The sequence below is a fragment of the Panthera tigris genome, chromosome B1 (assembly GCF_018350195.1).
Source record: "Panthera tigris isolate Pti1 chromosome B1, P.tigris_Pti1_mat1.1, whole genome shotgun sequence".
NCBI classification, from domain to species: Eukaryota; Metazoa; Chordata; class Mammalia; order Carnivora; family Felidae; genus Panthera; species Panthera tigris.
Genome location: NC_056663.1, coordinates 190,460,246 through 190,480,598, shown reverse-complemented (window position 1 = coordinate 190,480,598; position 20,353 = coordinate 190,460,246). Strand labels below are relative to the sequence as shown.

Genomic DNA, 20,353 nt, shown 5'->3' with positions numbered 1-20,353 from the left:
TTGCATTAGATTTTTAGTTATTTTTTGCCACTTAGATAATTAATTTTCAACAAAAGTTTAATTTGGGAATTCTTCAGTCTTTTGAGGATAGCTTAAAAACACAATGTCAAGGGGCACCTGGGTAGCTCAGTCGGTTGAGCGTCTGACTCGATTTCAGCTCAGGTCATGATCTCACTTGGTGAGATAGAGCCCTGCATAGGATTCTGCACTGACAGCACGGAGCCTGCTTGAGATCCTTTCTCCCCCTCTCTCTCTGCCCCTCTCCTGCTCAGGCTCTCTCTGTCTCTCAAAATAAATAAATAAACATTAAAAAAAAACACCCAAAAACGTGGTTTATGAGTTTGGGCCCTGCATCGGGCTCTGTGCTGACAGCTCAGAGCCTGGTACCTGCTTCAGATTCTGTGTCTCCCTCTCTCTCTCTCTGCCCCACCCTCCTTGCTTGTGCCTTCTCCAGCTCTCTCTCTCTCTCTCTCTCTCTCAAAAATAAATAAATAAACATTAAAAAAAAATCCAGAATGTCAACTTTCCTACCTCAAATTTCATGAAAAGGACAAACTCTAAAAAATATAAACCACATCTAGATAAATCATCTTTGACCTGGATAAGACTGAGAATATAAAGAGTATGAAGAAAAGGAGAAAGTACTAGAGAAAACAGAGATGCCTATAATAGTCTGATCTCAGTGATCAAATTTCAAAATGTCAGCTGTAACAAGAATATTTTAATCAAGACAATTCCCCTTCTACCTCATATCATATAGGAAATTAATTTGAGACGGATCACAGACTTAAATGTGAAAGCTAATACTATAAGCCTTCTTAAAACATAGAATATTCATAACATTCAGGATGGCAAAGATTTGTTAAAGCACTAACCACAATGAAAAAAAGATAAACTGGATTTCATCAAAACTATAAACTTCTACTCAAAAAATATACTATTAAAAGGCAAGGCAGCGACTGGCAGAAGATATTCATAACACATTTACACAGATGACTCTTGAAATGCACAGGTTCACTTATATATGGATATTTTTTGGTACAGTACAGTACTGTAAATGTATTTTCTTTCCCTTTTGATTTTCGCAATAACATTTTCTTTTCTCTAGCTTACTTTATTGTAAGAACACCGTATATAATACAGGTAACATACAAAATGTGTGTTAATTGACAACTTATGTTATCAGTAAGGCTTCTGGTCAACCGTAGGCTATTAGTACTTAAGTCTTTGGGGAGCCAAAATTACATGTGGATTTTTGGCTACACAGGGGTTGGGGTTCTAACACCCCTTCTCCTCCCACTGCTCAAGGATCAACTGTATATCTAACAACCTATATAATAGGTGTATAAAGAATTTGTACAAATCAATAAGAAAAAGATAATAACATTTACAAGTGGACAAAAGACTTGAACAAATACTTCTATAAGAGGTGTATGAATAGTCAATAAGCAGACAAAAAGGTGCTCACTGTTGCTAATCATGGTAATGTAAATGAAAGCCACAATGAGATACCATTACATAATGTCAGAATGGCTAAAATTAGAGACTGACAATAACAAGTGTTTGTAAACATGTATAGCAACTGAAACTTTCACACTTTGCTGGTGGGAGTGTAAAATTATAAAATCACCTTGATAAGTGTTAGAAGCTTCCAGTTTTACTAAAAAAAACATACACGTATCCTATGACACAGCAATTGGGACTTTTAGGTATAAACCCAAGAGGAATGAGTACATACACCCACAAAAAACACAGGTACAAAAATGTATATTGCAGCTTTATTTGTAACAGCCCCAAATTGGAAAGAACTCAAATGCCATGAATGGATAAATGAATTATGGTATATTCATTCAATGAAATAGTCTACAGCAATAAAAAGAAATCAACCACCGATACATGCAAACATTTGGATGAATCACAGCAGTCGTGTTGATGAATGAAGCCAAGTATAAAACAATATACACTGCATGATCCCATTCACATGAAGTTGAGGACAAGCATAACTAATTGAGTTTTACAAAAGAAGAGTGGTTCTTTCTTGGGGAGGGAAACTAGGTAATCAGGACATTTTTTGTACTTTAAGTGTATACATCCTGATACAAGTGTATACATGTGAAAAATCATCAAGTACACTTATGTATTGTATACATGTGTATACATGTATACATGTGAAATGTGTATACATGTGAAGTGTATACATGTGAAAAATCATCAAGTACACTTTTTGTATTCCACTGTAGGTATGTTATCTGTTTCTTAAAAAAAAAAAAGGCAGATAGATAAATTGGCCTGGTTTCCTCAATAGATTTGATAACAGAGAAAACACACGTCATGACACATAATCACTTGCAATTAAATCAAAATTTATTTGATTATATAATATTAATATAAACAAATTATAGGAAAGACCCTCAATCATAACTCAGAAAAAAACCCAAAGGCATTATATGGGAATATGTTATGGAGCTGTCACTGGATATAACTATATCTTGATAGCAAAAACAGTATGGAAGATGAAAAATAACATGAAAATTCAAAATATTATTTTTAAAGTAGCACGCTTTTGAAACAACAGAGGCTAAAATTTACATGAAAATGCTATTCACCCTAATGCAAAATGCATTTCTGTTAGTAAGAAAATTTTGAGGTTTGCCTAAGGAAGGGACAAAGTTCTTTTTACAAAACAAGTTATAATACAGTAAAACCTTGGATTGAGAGTAATTTGGTCTGTGAGTGTTCCACAAGACAAGCAAACGTTTCTAAAAAATTTTAACTTGATCAATGAGTGATATCTCGCAATCTGAGTAGTACGTGACACTGAGTGTCACATGATCACAACTGAGCCAATGGTTCTTGAAATTCGCTTTGATATGTGAGTACTTTGGATTACAAGCATGTTTCTGGAACCAATTATGCTCGCAAACAAAGGTTTTGCTGTAATTTTTTTTCTGAAAAAGCCTTCTGCAGTGCATGTCTTATTGGTACATCTGTTGCAATTATGGAGTATGATACCTGAAGAAACCATATAATTACTGACATGACTACAATTTTAATACTACATTTTTAATGCCAAACTTCTAAATTCTGACTAAAATTGTAATAAAATAACTGCATTTTAAGAAATAAAATTTGAGATTTATTTTCGTGACACAGTGACACCCTGGAATGTGTCCAAAATCCAAAATCCAAAAATGTGTATTGGGGTACTTCTAATTGCCTCATTTGAACATTAACCAAGTATCCCATGTACTTATCCTTTTTGTTTCCTCTAATGTCTTAACATCTGACTCACTCCTTTCTGCATTTTCCACGTACTCAAACACTGGTTCCCAGTTTCCTAGAGCCCTACTTCCTGAGACCCCCACCTTACTTACTTGACATGGTAGCCATCCTGACTTTCCTTCATTGCATTCCTTTGTGAGATCTTGTCTTCAGGATGCCAAGCCTTCTTCTTTAGATTTACTCCTTTGTTTTGGTGACACACACTCTCCAGTAGCCTCCTAAGAAAGTGTACATGGGAAGATAACATTTTGAGACCATGCAAGTCTAAACTTTATTTTAGCCCCATACTTGATTGGATTGTTTGGGTACAGAATTCTGCATTGGAAATAATTTCTCCTCTTATATTTGAAGGCCTTACTTTCACAGTGTTCCTTCATCCAGTGTTGCTACCAAGAAATCTAAGTATCACTGTGAAAAAGTCTTTTGTGTAACTCTTGTTTCACCTCCTTTGTAAACTTTCAGGATCTTCTTTAATTCTGGCATCCTGAAATATCATGATATGCTTTTCTGTGTTAAATTCATTTTGCTGGGCACTCTGGATCCTTTTAATTTATACGACTCATGACCTACATTCTTTAATTTTGTTACCTCTTTTCACTTCCTTTCTCTGCTCTCTATTTTGGGGCTTTTACTAATCAGATGGATCCCATTCTGATCTTCTAATTTTGTTGTTGTTGTTCTTTCCTGTTTTCCATCTCTGCCTTTCTGTTCTGCTTCCTGAAATTTCTTCAACTTATCTTCCAACACATCTACTGAATGTTTAATTCTAGCTCGATTTTTCCAATATTTTAGTTTTCTGATTGTTCCTTTTTTTCTAGCACCCTGTTCTTACTTCATGGAGACAGTATATTTTCTTGTTTCTGAGAGTATTACAGCATATGTTCCTTCCATTATTATTATTATTTTTGGTTCTTTTGTTTTGGTCTTATGTTTCATTGTTGAAGTTATCCTCAAATGTCAATTGATCCTCAGTTATCAGTTTATCATAATCATAAGAGACTGAAAGCCTTGCATGAATGGGCAGGACTTGTGGACTCTTGGGTTTCATTTTAACAAATAATCAAGTGGAAAGTTGTTTTTATAATTGTTCTTCTTTGTGGGTGGAGTGGGCGGGCTGGGTAGAGGCCCTGCTGGCAGGTTCGTTAGCTGGGTGAGAAGGGGACTGAAGGCTCATGTTCCAAATACTGACATTCTCTCAGTCTCCTGTTTTCAGTGTAGCACCTCACTACGACCTCTGCTCTCCCCCAAGTCCCACTTCTCATCTGTTTGGTTCAATTTCTCCAGAGAATAAGCCTCCAGTCTTTGGCTAGAAAGAGGGACAGGTAACCTGGTTACAAAAGGAGACAAAGATAAACTTTAGTACCTGTGTTTCAACTTTGCTCCTCACTCCCATCTCCCAGGGTGCTTCAAATCCCTGAGTCTTTTGGGGGTTCTGGAAGGAAAAGAAAAGTGTTCCAAATTTGTGGTCCTTTTCTGCAATGCAGAATGGCTGTCAGAACTGTGCCATCAAGTATTTTTTTTAACGTTAAAAAAATTTTTTTAATGTTTATTTACTTTTAAGAGGGAGAGAGAGATTGCAAGCAGCGGAGGGGCAGAGAGAGAGGGAGACAGAATCTAAAGCAGGCTCCAGGCTCTGAGATGTCAGTACAGAGCCCGAGACAGGGCTTGAACTCACGATCCCCGAGATCATGACCTGAGCCGAAGTCTGATACTTAACCAATTGAGCCACCCAGGTGCCCCACAAGTATTTCTTTTTTTAAGTAATACATTATCTTGAGACACCTGGGTGGCTCAGTTGGTTGAGGGCTTGACTTCAGCTCAGCTCAGTTTGAGCGTTGCATCCAGCTCGCTGCTGTCAGTGCAGAGCCTGCTTCGGATCCTGTCTCCCCTCTCTGCTCCCCCACTGTGCACGCTCTCTCAAAAATAAACATTAAAAAAAAAGTAATACTTAATCTTTCCCTTCGTGGTAAAGCAAAATGAGAAATTAACTGCTTAAAACACTGCTTAAGATCTAGCAGTTAACCCAAACAGAACACAAACAACAACAAACCCAAACTACCTATTAAGACAGTATGTCTGTAAATGTTTTAATGGTTATGTGATTATTTTAGCCAAATAAAATGTGTCTCCTATAAAACTCACAACCATTCTAACTTTGGGTCACCTCTCCCCACATCAACTATTTGGAGGTAAGGAAACACATAATGGGAAGAACCAGACTCCTCTCCAAAAGCAACTACAGGACGACAACCCAAGCTTCATCAATGCTAACACATTTATAGAGGTGCCAGATAAAAAGTGGATTGTGAATTTCAGATAAATAATTTTCTTCTGGTAGAAGTATGTCCCATGTTTCATTGTTTATCAGAAATTCGAATTTATGTGGGCCTCCTGTATTTTTATTTGCTAAATCAGTATCCCAACACATTTAAAGAAACAGTGTGTAGGTAAGTGACCCACATAAACAAGTTGGGCAAAGAAGGAAAGTGGGATCTGGACCAAAGCATTCAAGTCACTGGGAGTCCACATACATTACTACCAGGCAGGTAGCCAGGGGCTAACACCACATAACCTACTTTGTGATAAATTCCCATTGGATGCATTGGCTCTGGCCAACATTAATGCTTTCAATTATATAGGAATTTAGTTCTCTAGGTAGATGGTTGGCCTCTTGTGTCACCAGGGCTCTGTCACTGGTGCAAAATCAAGTCATTCTGGTTGCTCAGGGTCTTCTTTCATGAAAAATGGCCATATCCTTGGACTGTTCCAAGTGTTTGGCTGCCTCTCAAAGGAAAGTTGTCCCTTTCGGACCATTGCCTAATTAAAACACTGTAAAACAGCGGTGGATATATTAGAATGTCAGGTCCCACACTTGACACTATGAATGGAATGTTAGTATTAAACGAGCATGGGTTTAGCACTTAACCCAAACATGATTTTCCCTGAAGAACATGCTCCTGGATTTACACACTGCAGCACTGATTCTGACAGTTTCATCTGGCTTCTGGTGCAATCTAATCTGATACCACACCAGTTTGGTTTCTGTGTATACTAGCAGCTTCATTTTAATCTTGTTAGGCTGTCCAGGATCCCAAGTCTCCTAGATGATTACAGATTATGTCCCACTCCAGGGAATAGGGCATCAATTCCCAAATGATCCCAGGGATTTTCATATCATGTTGTCAGGGTTATCTCCTATGTTTTCCCAAATAAACTGCCCAAACTCCAGTCAACTTGTTTTATGATCCAACCCTAAACTGTCACTGACATTTTAAACTGACTCCATGCTGTTTAGAAGCAACGACTCTGGGCCTCTCTGCTCACTACGTTATTTTATTTTTAAAATCGGGCATTCTTTTCTCCCATCTCCCGGAGAAGGGCTGGTCGTTGCTCTCAGGGCCAACGGGAGTTGGGCAGCCAGGCAAGTGTCAGGTCATCGTGGTACCTTCATCCTTTCCATTTTCTTGGTCTCGTGTCCAGAACTGTTAACTGTTATATAATCCCACTGTTGCCACCAATTGGAAGTAAGAATTTAGAGGATGGTATGCAATGATCAGACTCAAATATGCAGTCACTAACTAAACTTTGCTTAAAACGGCAAGATATGCTGGAGGTTTTCTTTTGGATAAGAGCAAGTCGATGACACAGGAGAAACACCTGGCAGCTGGGGGCAGCTAGTGTGGCTCCCTCAGTTTCCCTCGGTCCAGTGGATATTGCTCATTGGTGGGCTCATTTACCAGGAGCCTGCAGAAACTTGCATCATGCAAGTCCGAGGAGTTATCCAAACTTTCTGGGCTTCTCTGTATACCCCAGCCATTCGCTCTGTATACCCCAGCCCAGCAAAACGCTCCTGGCCCTGATTTTTGTGTGCCCTTGCCTTGTGAACTTATCAAATACAACTTAAATCTGTGTGTAAAGGACCTCTTTGACTATTCCCTTAGCTGACCACCCCTTTTGGGGTTTAATTAGTGGGAGTGTGCCCTCCATGTGAATTTTCACTATATTTGGATGGCTGCACATTTACAAATACCTAAGGGTCTGTATGAGGACGAGGCTTATTTAATGTGACCCTAGAGAGCAAAAAAGAGCATCAGTGGCCAAAAGCTTTGGGGTTATTTATATTGGTTCAATATATTTTAAAGCTAATTTCTTGTTTATAGCATCTCATTTAGTTTTGCACTCCCAGTGTCTAGATTATAGTAGGCACTCTGTACTGTTATTAGATGAATGACTGAATTTCTAAGAGACATTTCAAAGTAATGGGCTGCTCCAAAAGGCATTAAATTCTCTAATACTGGAGCCAAAAGTAGAAAATAATTTATTAGATAGAAGAGGGAATTTATGTAACAGTAAGAAAATAACCCAAGTGACTTCTCAAGTCCCTAATTGCTTTAATAATCTACTCTAATATCAGAACATTGTTTTTATCACAGAGAAAAGTTTTTAAATGGGTGTTTGTGATAGGAGCCCCAGCAGGATAATCCCTAAAAGGCCATTTAATATTTAAGACCTGTTCCTTAGCAGGCATGCATAATTTGTTTCTTCTTTTAGGAAAGCTGATGGGGTTAAAAGACATGATTATGGGGGTGGCGTGGTGGCTCAGTTGATTAAACAAGCATCCAACTTCGGCTCAGGTCATAGTCTCACGGTTCGTGAGTTTGAGCCCTGCGTCAGGCTCTGTGCTGACAGCTCGGAGCCTGGAGCCTGCTTCAGATTCTGTGTCTCCCCCTCTCTCTGCCCCTTCCCTGATCATGCTCTGTGTCTCTCTGTCTCTCAATAATAAATAAACGTTAGAAAAACAAAAATACATGACTATGGTCTTCTGTGCTCAAGGTACCTGGACTGCTTCAACAAGAAGAGGCTGCCTAGCTGCACTGAGAGAGAATACCTTTAAATAACATTAATGTCTGTTGGTTTAGAAATCCTGTTTCCTTTGACAAATATTCTACAAATACAGAAGTTTGTTGTTTCTCCTAATCCCTCATAGGGAGAGTGTCAAAGTGGTACACTCAGCCCTGACCCCACAGCCCACGTCCATGGCACACAAAAAGAGTAAAGGCTTTGGGCTTTTTCAGGTATTTACCATTTTGTGTAACCTGTAATCACTGAACATGCACAAACAAACACGTTCAAATTCAGGTCTTGACTGAATGTTAACATTTTCTTTTACAAGTATGTTTCGTTCTCTAGAGCTGCCAAGTCACCTCCTATCAGAGACACTGTACAGATATTATTTACATATATGTGTGTGTTTATGTATATATACGTATATATATGTATATATATATATACATATATATATATATATACACACGTATATATACGTATATACATATTCAGTTGACTCTATTCAGCACTTAGTGAATGTTGATTATGGCTTAAGCAAAGCAGGATCTATTTCATTTGTTGAGAACAAATGACCATACTCTGGTTCAGCATGTACAAAGCCGTTGGTTTATTCAGCTGCAAAGCTGGGGAAAGGCTTCCTTTTGGAGTGAATAGCAAAAATGCTTCATGAGCAAGGCACTTTTATGTACACACATGGGAAAGGAACATATTATGGTTACATAAACATCAATATCTTTTAATTTTCAGACCTCCCTACCTCTTCCCACCTCCCCCTTAAAAAAAAACAAAAACAAAAAACAGGTTCTTATAACATTTTAAAAACCCAGTTTCACAGAACATGTATACAGAACAGTTTGATACATTCAGTTACACTAACAGTATATTTTTCAATTCAGTAATTTTCCACTAACAGTTTTTCTACCTACTGCAGTTCCCTCCTTTTTCCTTAAGACAACTAAGGCTCAGTAGAAATACTCATTGGATTATAAACATTTTCCTCTCTCCTTAAAGTTGCTATACATGTACAGAATTTGTGATTCCATTAATGCTTCAGTGTTTCGATGCCATATCATATACAGCACTTAATTATGGGGAATCGGAAAAAGTAAAACTAAAAGAGGATATAGGATATATTTTTAACAATCTATTTGCTGATTCCCTTCAGATGCCCAGTCAACCAGGGGCACACACTGGTTTCACTCTACTGTAGGTGTGTGAGAAGACTGAATGGTCTCATGCATTTTCTTTTATGTAGGATTTCTAGGTTTTAACTCATCTAATTAAATGCAGCAAGATTCATTTACAAGGGTACATACTCTTCCTCATTCAGCTAGAAGAAAATCTAAAGCTAATCCATGCAGAAAAACAATGATGCTAAAAAACTGTAACTTCAGACTGTTACTAGGCTGAGATGTTCTGTAGTAGTGAAGTTCTTTAAAGTTAGAAAAATTTGCAATGGACGTAAACGGCGCATAAAGTACTGCTGGAACATTATATAGATGAAATATTTTAATTTACAAGCAGTTAATATTGAAAGCATAAATGCTCTTCATCTTTTCCCTGGCCTTTTCAAATGTGATCTGCTCTTAACTAAAGTCTGAATGCCAAGATACAGGAAACATCTTCCCTACAGAACAGGTGTCTGATTAGTCCCCAGTTACAATTTTTTTAGGCCTGGTGGGGCCTGTGATATAAAAGTTTATACTGTAATTGCAGGTAATATAATTGGTCTGAAGTAGTGTGGGCTAGGTTTGAAACTGCACTCCCTCCCCCCAAAATGGGAACTCTCAAGGGTGCCGTGTGCAGGACTATCTACATAAAAGCCAGGAGGTAAATCCATAGCCCCACCATTTTCTTTTGTCTAGGTATTCAATTTAATTCAACTATCTCATAGAAATTAGTGTTAGAAAAGAGTGTACTCAGAAAGGTGTTATTGGGAATAGCTAAGTCCCCACTTTCCCCACTGGCTGTTCTGAAGGTTAGGTAACAAAAGGGGTAGGGGTTCACTCTTCTTCCTTCCCATTAGCAATGAGATATCTAGTTAAGAGTCCATTCAGATAGGAAGAATAAATTGGGGAGAGAACTGAGTGTGGACAACAGTCAATTTTTATCATGAGGTCCCTTTTATCTAATTCTCTACTAAAGTTCTCATTTCATCTACAGGGTCTATCAAAGGGGATGCTCACCATGCATTTTCTGCAGCTGAGTTATGGGACTACTGTACTTGGTAGGGCTTAAGGGCTTATTAGGACAGGGCATAGTTTGGCTGAGAAGGCATTAGTGTCTCAACTGTCGGGTGTGTGACTTTCTATGAGAGATATCAGAACAAATGGTGGACGTTTACAGTGATGCAGTTAGGAGTTTGTTAACTGCCTTTTGGAAGTCAATGTAGGAGTAAGTAGTATTGATGGGTTCAGTTCGGGTTGTTTCCTTAACTGTTTTAGTTAACCAGCCACAGCAACAACCAGAAACACATGAATTAGGGATCTGTTTTAGGTATTCAGGTATGGGAGTGGCTCTACTCAACGTTCGGCTTAACTGTTTGGTGGCAAATTGCAGTGCTCCATTTAGAGTGGCATGATCTCTAGAAAGCCGGCTGGGATTTGTAAGGGGCTTTTGAAAAGGCGGGACTCCACAAGAAGCCAGAGGAGGCCATTCAGGAATTGGTTCCAGTTTGGGTACACAGTGGGAGCAATGAGAGAGTCTTAGACCTATCTCTCGAAGTATATGGACTGGTGTGCTTGGATCTAAGAGTTTAGCATGATATAACCAGGAATTAGGATTTAAAGGTTTCCAAGTTGTAGAGTATTTTAAAAGGCACTTAACCTGCCAGGCAAGACTCTCAAGAGGTGTCAGGTTGGGCACCACAGGGTCTTCTTCTTCAGAGGAATCCCACTCTTGCCCAGAACTCTCATTTAGGTAGTTAGCGTTTTCTTCTTCCTCACTTTCTGATTCTGATAAGGGGTCAGGAGAGGGATTCCTGGGACCCATTAGATTAGAACGGAGGAAGAAACCAGAAAAAGGTAACAATCTAAGCCAGCAAAATACTAAAACTATCAAATAGAAACAAAAGATGAAGAATCCTTCAACAAGATTAACTTGTCAGTCCATTATACACACACAGTATGCCTCTGGCTCCTATCACTGTGCAGTTCTTCAAGATTATGTTGTATATTCTTCACTTACAAAGAAGGTATCTCAGTTCTCAGGACCAGTTCAGTGTGTAAAAGTGTTAAGTCACTTACCAGTGGCACAGGTCAGAGTTTCTCCTTCAAACTGTGTCTACCCAAGAAGAGAAGGGGTCTTCCTCCAGGCAAGCTGACTTTCTTAGTGTGGTCTCAACTGGTTGTGATACTGCGAGGAGACACTTTGTGTATTCTGTCTTGTTGGCAGGGATATTATATCTACTTGGTAATGGAAAGAAACACAGTGGTTGCCTTTGTTGTCCGCTGGTGTAGCAAATTTTGTGGTGGGATGAGTTGTCAAGGACATCTGGTATACTCGAATCTGATGTTTTCCGTAGGTGGCAAATGCCCTTGGAAACTGGTGACTTAGTTGAAATATCTGGAAAGGTAGCTTTAACCTGTGAATGAGAAGACTAGAGAAATGATATTAAAGTCTGAAAGCAATGGGTTATATTATTGTCTGTATCTAAGAACATGGATGCTGACCAAGAAGGTTTACTGAGCTTTCCCATCTCGATCTCCTAGTCTTAGGCAGATTTTTCTATTGGGAGAGCCTGGGGTCATTTTAATCATTTATTGGTTAATATCTGGGTCAGTTTATTTTTTAGTATGCTGTTCTAGCCCAGAAAATTACTCCCGCAAAAGTAGTTCCTTTATGCCCCAAACTCGAAACTCCAGATAGAGAGCTATAAAAGGCGGTGGTACTGTTGTTGTTGCTGTTTTCCTTTAGATGGGTTTGTTGGGATTAGTTTTAGGGGACCTGTCTTGGTTACAGAGCTGTTAGATGTTAGGATTCTTGCTTGGACCCCAGAGGTTGTGGTCATATAACCACACTCAACAGATATGAGAGAAGATGGCAGATGTAAATCTTAATATAGTAGGAATTACAATGAATGTAAACATGTTAAAACTCACAGTTAAAAAGACAGACATTCAGCCTGGATTAGAAAAACAAAATAAAATTCAATAACATGCAACTGACAAAAGATACTTCAAAGCAAAAAGACACAGAAAAGTAAAAAATAAAAGAATGAAAAAAGATGTATCAGGCAACTGTGGACCAAAATAAAGTTGAGAAAGCAATCTTAATACCCATCAAAAAAAGATTTCAAGTCAAAAAATACAAGGGACAAATATAGACATTAATACCAGTGAAAGGAACAGCAGAAAATTATATAGTACTCATCATAAACATATATGAGGTATATATGATCCTGAAAGCACATCCTCAAAATTTCTTAAGTAACAACTCATAGAACTGAGGGGGAAATATTAAGCAGGGATATAAGAAGCCTGAAAAAGTCAAAATATTAATATACTTTATTATTATATAAATATTCAAAACTCTATACCAAACAGAATAGATACTTGAGAGTGCACATACACACACATGAAAATAGATCATGTGTTAGGTTTAAAAGTGTAACTAGATTCCAAAGGGTCAATTTCATACAGACTAAATTCTCTGACCAAAATGCAGTAAAGTAGATATTAAAGGTCAGTTAAAAGGAATCCTATGTTAGGAAGCTAAATACCTCATGGGTTAAAATGGAAATTACAAAAGATATTAAATATTAAAATTGACTGATATAAACCACACAAGGCAAAATTGTGGGACATGGCCAAATCAGTACCCAAAAGAAAGTTATAGCTTTAGGGGCACCTTGGGTGGCTCAGTAGGATAAGCGACTGACTGACTCTTGATTTCAGCTCAGGTCATGAACTCACAGTTGTGAGATCGAGCCCCACATCAGGCTCTGCACTGGGTGTGGAGCCTGCTTGAGGTTCTCTCTTCCTCTGCCCCTCACCTACTTCTGTTCTCTCTCTCTCCCTTAAAAAAAAAAAAAAAAAATTATAGCTTTGAATACAATGATGGGAATAGGAAGTTTAAACACCTACAAGTTAAGCATTCAATTCAAAATAATGGAAAAGAGCAAGAGCAAAATAAGCAAGAAGGAAATAAAGTCAGAAATGAAACAGCATATGAGAAGAGAAGACTGATAAAACTAAAAGATGGTTTTTTGAAAATATGAGTAAGAAAAATGAAACTAGTGAAACTTATCAAGAGACTTAAAAATAAAAGTTTAAAAAATTTTAAAAATGACAAATACATACTAAATGTGAAAATCTAGATGAAATGGCTGAATTCTGGAAGAAAATACTAAAATTCATATAGGAAGAAATAGATAACTTGAACAGAACAGATAACTAAATGTTAAAAAACAAAATAAAACAAAACAAAAAGGCCCCAACCTCTTTTTAAAAGCAGTGGGACCATATGGTTTTGTAAAGTGAGTTCCACTAAACTTCCAAGGAAATTAATACCTGTTTAATATGAATTGTTTTAGAAAAAAAGAAAAAAAGCATATAAACTGACAAACTCCTTTTAGGAAGATTTTAATAAAATATCAACTCTAAATCTAGAGATGAGCCAAATAAAAAAATACAGTCCCATTTCACTTGCATAAATTCCAAATATTACCTAACAAAATCTAACAGATTAAAGGAAAAAAAAAAAAAAAAGAATATGCTATCATGTAGAGCTTACCCAGGGAAAGGAGGAATACCGCAACTTCAGAAAATGTACAAATATATGTCACCTTGATAATAAAATGAAGCAAAAAACCAAAAAGGCTGATAATTTTGTCAACTGTGGATATTTAACCTTTCTTAGTTCCTTCAAAAAAGTAACAAAATACTCTTAACCAAACCAGGAAGAAAAGCTACTTTCTCAACTTCGTACCTAAGTTACCTACCAAAAATTTTTAGCAAATATAACCTAAATGAGAAACTTTAGATATATTCCCTCTAAAAATGAAATCAGATAAGGATGGTCATGATGACTGATACTGGCTGATATAGTACCAAAAGTCTTAATCGATGTTACAAAAAAATAATGACAAGTGTAAGAAATGGAAGAAAAGAGATGTAACAATTTACGAATGATATGGTCATGTAATTAAAAAAAAACCTAACGTATAAATGATTAGAGCTAATAAAAGGGCTCAACAAGGTTTCTGGATCTGAGACAAATCTATGGATATTCATTATTTATATAGTGCTTACTATTTACCAGGTACTATTCTAGGAACTGCAAATGTCCCAAGGTCAAACCTCTACTAAATGGCAGTCTGGATTTAAACCCAGTCACTTTTACCTCCTACACATGCAATACTAACTAAAAAAAAAAAAAAAAAAAAAGTTAAAGATATCTATCTTTCATAATGAGAAAAAAACCCAACAACACCAAACCTATCAAGGATCTAGGAACTACTTAATGATATATATAAGACCTCTATGAAGAATGTAGAATTCTAATAAAGGACAGAAGAGGATTTAAAAATCTTGGATGGAACAGATGAATATTATAAAAACTTTTTCCAAATTGATTTATACAATCCTAATACGGAAAGAGTAAAATTCCACATCTTGCCAAACCAACTATTTAAACAGAAGAGTAGAGGGGCTCTTGGCCTACAAGATATTAACACATACTATGAAAGTTACAGAGTTTAAAATAGGGTGGAGTTAGTGTACTGGACAAACAGTCCAACGTAACAGAACAAAATTGAGAAACACAGCCATATAAAGTTTTAGAATGCAGTGCAAAATAAAGTTAGCATATAAATCAATGGGGAATGATACATTTAGTACACAATATTGGTAAAGCTGGCCCATTACATGAAGAAAAATCAAATGTATACCTACATAATGCCACATACAAAGGAGGACTCATGTTGGATGAAAGGCCAAAATGAGAATGCTAAAACTATATAGTTAATAGAATATAATACCTGAATATAAAGTATTGTGACTTGGGGACAGGGGGACTTTTAAATAAAAAAACATAAAGCACAAGAGCAAAAAATGATGAATTCAGTATCACATCAAAATTATTTCTGGATTGAACTGAAGATATCAAGAACTAAGTGAACTACAAATCCACAACAAAAAGGTAGCAACCTCCATAAAGAAATGGCTAAAACAAAAATATTCAATTTACAGAAGAGAAAATCAACAGGCCATTAGCCATATGATGAATAAAGGGTTATCACTTTACTCTATTTGGTAAAAATTAGAAGCTGGAGACAATGCCAACTGTTAGTGAGGAAACTAAAGGAATAGCCCCTGTAGGAACCAGTACTGCTGGTGATATTATGGTCTGGGGTAATTTTTCTCGAGAAATTTGGCAGCAGTATTAGGCAAACTATTTGCACATCTCATGATCCAGCAATTCTACTCTTATGTATATATAGTAAAGATATTCTCCGTAAGACCAACATATATTCGGAAGCTTCTAGGTTTCCATCATTGGGAGTGGATAAGCAAAATGTGGTGAAAGGACACTAGAAGTATACATAGCCACATGAATATACTAAAGGCATTAACTCTAAATGAAAAAAGTGGAAAGCAAAATATTAATATCCCACTTATGCCCATTCTATAGGAGTGATTTCCAAAATGAGTTAGTAAACATCTCTACTTTCAAAAACACATTGAGTTGTGCTAGTAAGGTCAGAGGGTATTGCTTCATGTCAATAGTATTCCTCTAAAGGACATTTCTCTGGCTTCTGCATATTCTTATTTAACTCTGTTGCACAAAATGTCTGACACATATAGCTTAGTAAGTTTTTTGAAAGAAAATGAGAGAATGACAAAGGTCTGCTATAAGTAACTATACAAGCATGTTCTGTATTTATTCTAGGGAGACAAAAATTCCCAAATTATATTCGGGTGATTTGGTAGTATGTTGCACAAAGTCAAACGAAACAATTTTTTTTTTTTTTTTAAAGCAGGATCAACAGATGATGCTACTAAAGCAATATAAAGGAACTGCTTAGAACTTCAACTTTAAGAAGAAAAATGAATGCAAATACTTTTAAGTTTATATTATTACCCAGTTCAATGTGAAAAGCAAAAGAAAACTCAAAACATACTCTAAGTCTTTAGTTTATTAATTGAGACAGAAGCTGTTGGCTTTTAATTCTCCTGTCCTCCTACATTTTTACTATTTTCATTTCAACTAGATTCCATCTGCAAGATTATTAATTGGCTATACATCATTTATTGTGTTACTCAAAGCATTCTGTAAATGGCCCACTCCACTTTTTTTAGCAGAAATAAGAAAGTCTCTTTGGGGGCATATATAAATTCTAGAGTGAATCTACCACTGTTACTCCTTTACATTCCATGTGCATAATTTTCCAGCATCAAAACTGAATTAACCTATTCTGTATGCTCCCATGTATAATTTGCCTTTAAAGAATGATTTTTACCATGATTTCAGAACTAAATAGCCTTACCTTACAAAGTCTTTAGTTTTGTTATTTCCTCTTCAACTGAACTAAGTTTACCAAGGATAGGAAGAAATTCCCATAGTTGCTATTACTTGTTCATTTTTCCCACAGTCAAGAAACAGTAAGCTTTAAGGCAGTGATACTATGATGTTTAACACAGCATCTTTTTTTACCAGCTTTATTGAGGTATGATTGACAAGTTGTATATATTTACCATGTACAATGTGATGTTTTGATATATGTATATACTGTGAAATGATTACCACAAACAAGCTAATTAACATCTGTAGCCCAGTTACCATTTTCTTGTGTGCTGAAAGAACACTTGAGATCTACACTTGAGATCTACTCTCAGCAAATTTCAAGTATACATACATTAACAACAGTCGCTATACTATAATTAGGTCTCCAAAATTTGTAACTCAAGGTTTTGTATTCTGTCCAACATCCCCCAATCTCCTCCACCCCACAAGCCACCGGTAACTTCCATTCTACTCTGTTACTATGAGTTCAACTTTTTTAGATTCCACATATAAGTAGGATTATACAGTATTTGCCTTTCTGTGTCTGGCTTATTTCACTTAGAATATCCTCCAGGCTGACCCATGGTATAGCAAACTGCAGGATTTCCTTTCTTTTTTAAAAAAATGTATTTATTATTTTGAGAGAGAGACAGTGTGAGGAGGAGAGAAGCAGACAGAGAGGGAGACACAGAGTCTGAAGCAGGCTTCAGGCTGAGCTGTCAGCACAGAGCCTGATCCGGGGCTCGAACTCACAGACTGAGAGGTCATGACCTGAGCCAAAGTCAGACACTCAACCGACTGAGCCACCCAGGTGCCCCAGGACTTCCTTCCTCTTTAAGACTGAAGAGTATTCCATTATATGTAAAGTACATCTTTATCCATTAATCCATTATGGACACTAACGTTGTTTCCCTATCTTGGCTACTGTGACTAACACTGAAATAAACACAGTACTGCAGATATATCTTTGAGATAGTGACTTCATTTCCTTTACATATATACTCAGAAGCAGGATTGCTGGATCACAAGGTTATTTCTAGTTTTAATTTTTTGAGGAATCTTGACTGTTTTCTATAATGGCCATATCAATTTACATTCCCACCAACATGTATAAGGGTTCTCTTTTCTCTATATCCTAACTAACACTTGTTATCTTTTGATTTTTTGATAATAGTCATTCTAACAGTTGTGAGGTGGTATCTCATTGAGGTTTTGATTTGCATTTCTCTGACCATCAATGATGTTGAGCATCTCTTCATATACCTGTTGGCTGTATGTCTTCTGTGGAAAATGTCTATTCAGGTCCTTTGCTCATTTAATTGGGTTGTTTTTTTGCTATTGAGTTGTTGGCGTTTCTTATATATGTTGGATTTTAACCTCTCACGGGATATATAGTTTGCAAATATTTTCTTCCATTACAAAGGATGCTTCTTCACTTCATAATGTGTCTTTTTCTCTTTTTCTGATATAATGTTCTAAAAATACTAAACAAAAACATGTTACATGTTAATCCTAAAAAAAAAAAAAAAAAAAAAAAGCTAATCAAAACAGTTAGGCTGACCTCTGGCGGCCAGATGCCTCATCTTTCAGTATCCGACAACATGATAGGAATTCATCCCTCATTTGTCGATTACCAAGTAAAATACAGTAGAGGAAATAATACTGTTAGAAACCTCACAGTTAGAGTAATAAAGGTAGCAAGCATCCAAAGTATAAAGAAAATTGAGCAATTAAGGGCTACAAAATAGAAAAATGTCTCCAAATACTTGTTATAATTTTTAGTTTACCAATTTTACATGAAAAACAAATGGTATATGCAGTGGTTCTCAACACTGGCCCCATGTGTCTACAGAGCACTCCTGTGGCTAATGTAAAATAATACCGAATTTCAAAGACTTAGTAGGGAAATAAGAGAATGTAAATCATTCCATTAATAATCTGTTGATTACATGTTGAAATGATATTTTGGTTATACCTGGCTAAAAAATTAATGCCCTTTCTGGGTTTCTCTCTCCACAGCTTTCCAGGCATTCTATACTTTTAGCTATAGTTAGATTATGTTAGCAGTGTGTCCATGAATTCATGGGCCTCTGCTTTTGCTCTAGCTGATTAACCTAAAACACTCATCCTTCTTGCCTTTTCAATAATAGACCTCTTGATAATTTTGAAATTATAGGCAACCCAATACTACCATATTCATTACTTTAACTGGCATTTGAATACCTATAGTGTTGTATGTATAATATAAAGAGAATGGATGAAGAAATTATCACATATTCATACAAAAGAATACTGCAGCCACCTGTCTGTGCCTTGGTTTCCTTACCTTAAAAGGAGCTAGAAGTTACCTTATAGGGGTTGTTTGTGAGGATTGAACTTAGTAAAGTGCTTAGAACAGTGTCTGGCACATAAGGGTCCATAAGGTAGAAGTTATCATTATGAAAGTATTCATATGAATAAACCTCAAAAACAATACTAACTGAAAAAAAAAGCAAGGTGCAAAGGATTTTTTTTTTTTTTGGCAAATGATTATATAATGTTAGAACATAAAAATAATACAGTATATTTATTCAGAGACTTATTCATATGTCTTTAATATATAAAGTTCAGAAAAGCCGTTAATGCTGTAGAGAGAATGTAATTCAATAGGAAAAAGGTATACAGGTGACTTTGTAATCTTTTTTATCTCAGCTGGCTGTGTGTACTGAGATGTTTGTTTTTGTCTGATATAATCCCCCTCTTTTTTTTCCATTAATTTTTTCAATGTTTATTTTTGAGAGAGAGAGAGAGAGAGAGAGAGAGGTAAGGGCAGAGAGAGAGAGACACACACACAATTTGAAGCAGGCTCCAGGCTCTGAGCTGTCAGCACAGAGACCGATGGGGGGGGGGGGAGCTCGATCCCACAGACTGTGAAGATCATGACCTGAGTTTAATTCAGACGCTTAACCGACTGAGGCATCCAGGCGCCCCCCACCTTTTTTTTTTTTTTAGTTTAAAGAGTCAGTTCCTGCTCGAAGGCACTGCAAATTTATCGTTACCACTACCCTAAACACCATCCCCTGTGTTCTTGGTTGAATACATCGCTGTTAGGCACCTTTGTAAACCAGGCCTCGAAAGCTGGAATAAGCTGGATCCAAATTAAATCGTGCCTCTCTCCGCAGCTCTTCCCAAACTGCGTACTTCTTGCAGACCCTCCGCCAGCTACCTAAGGGTTAAAATGACCGAGGCCCGCTTCCATCAGGGCACCACGTAACGCCCCCTCTGCGGAACAAGAACATCTGCTTTCTCAATGGAAGGCCGGCCGCAGCTCAGCTTCCAGCACGCCCTTCTCGACAGATCTCCAAAAGAACCCTTACACCTGGGATCCCCTGCTCCCCTTTAGCCGGAGAAGGAAATCTTCCCCTCAGCAGATTCCCTGTTCTCACCCATGGAGGATCCTTTCTTCTTTCTCGCCCCACGCCCAGCTGCACGACCCGGCTAGGCCTAGCACCACCAGCTCTGCCCCGACAGTCGCATCTCTGTTCGGCGAGCGGCCGATTTCACTTCCGGGCGGGCCAACGCCCCCTCCTCTTACAAACGCCACTTCCCTCTCGAAGACCCGCTGCAACGATTCTAAGCGCATGCGTCCAAACTGCCGTAATTGAGGAAGGTGGAGCCATCTCTTCCCGCTCTCGCGGCAGTCTCGCGGTATTTGCTTCTCCCGCGGGAGTTTTTTGAA

General features: G+C 37.3%; 1 protein-coding gene across 3 annotated transcripts; it reads right to left on the bottom strand.

Moving 5' to 3' along the window:
• Nucleotides 1-1,162: 1,162 nt before the first annotated feature.
• DCAF16 (DDB1 and CUL4 associated factor 16) lies at nucleotides 1,163-20,345 on the bottom strand. Of its 3 annotated transcripts, XR_006217072.1 has the most exons (5): nucleotides 20,061-20,201; nucleotides 11,376-11,713; nucleotides 4,646-4,714; nucleotides 3,375-3,500; nucleotides 1,163-3,012 (listed from the first exon to the last, which is right to left on the bottom strand). XR_006217072.1 is itself a non-coding variant. In XM_042984876.1 (3 exons), exons 1-2 carry the CDS (start codon nucleotides 20,255-20,257, stop codon nucleotides 11,458-11,460), a joined length of 468 nt encoding a protein of 155 aa, XP_042840810.1. In that variant the 5' UTR covers nucleotides 20,258-20,345; the 3' UTR covers nucleotides 3,471-4,609; nucleotides 11,376-11,457. The 3 variants fall into 3 exon arrangements, 2 of the variants coding, with proteins under 2 accessions (XP_042840810.1, XP_007093810.1); XM_042984876.1 differs by lacking the exons at nucleotides 1,163-3,012; nucleotides 4,646-4,714 and having other exon boundaries at nucleotides 3,471-4,609; nucleotides 11,376-11,728; nucleotides 20,061-20,345; XM_007093748.3 differs by lacking the exons at nucleotides 1,163-3,012; nucleotides 3,375-3,500; nucleotides 4,646-4,714 and having other exon boundaries at nucleotides 8,714-11,713; nucleotides 20,061-20,191.
• Between the last annotated feature and the right edge of the window lie 8 nt (nucleotides 20,346-20,353).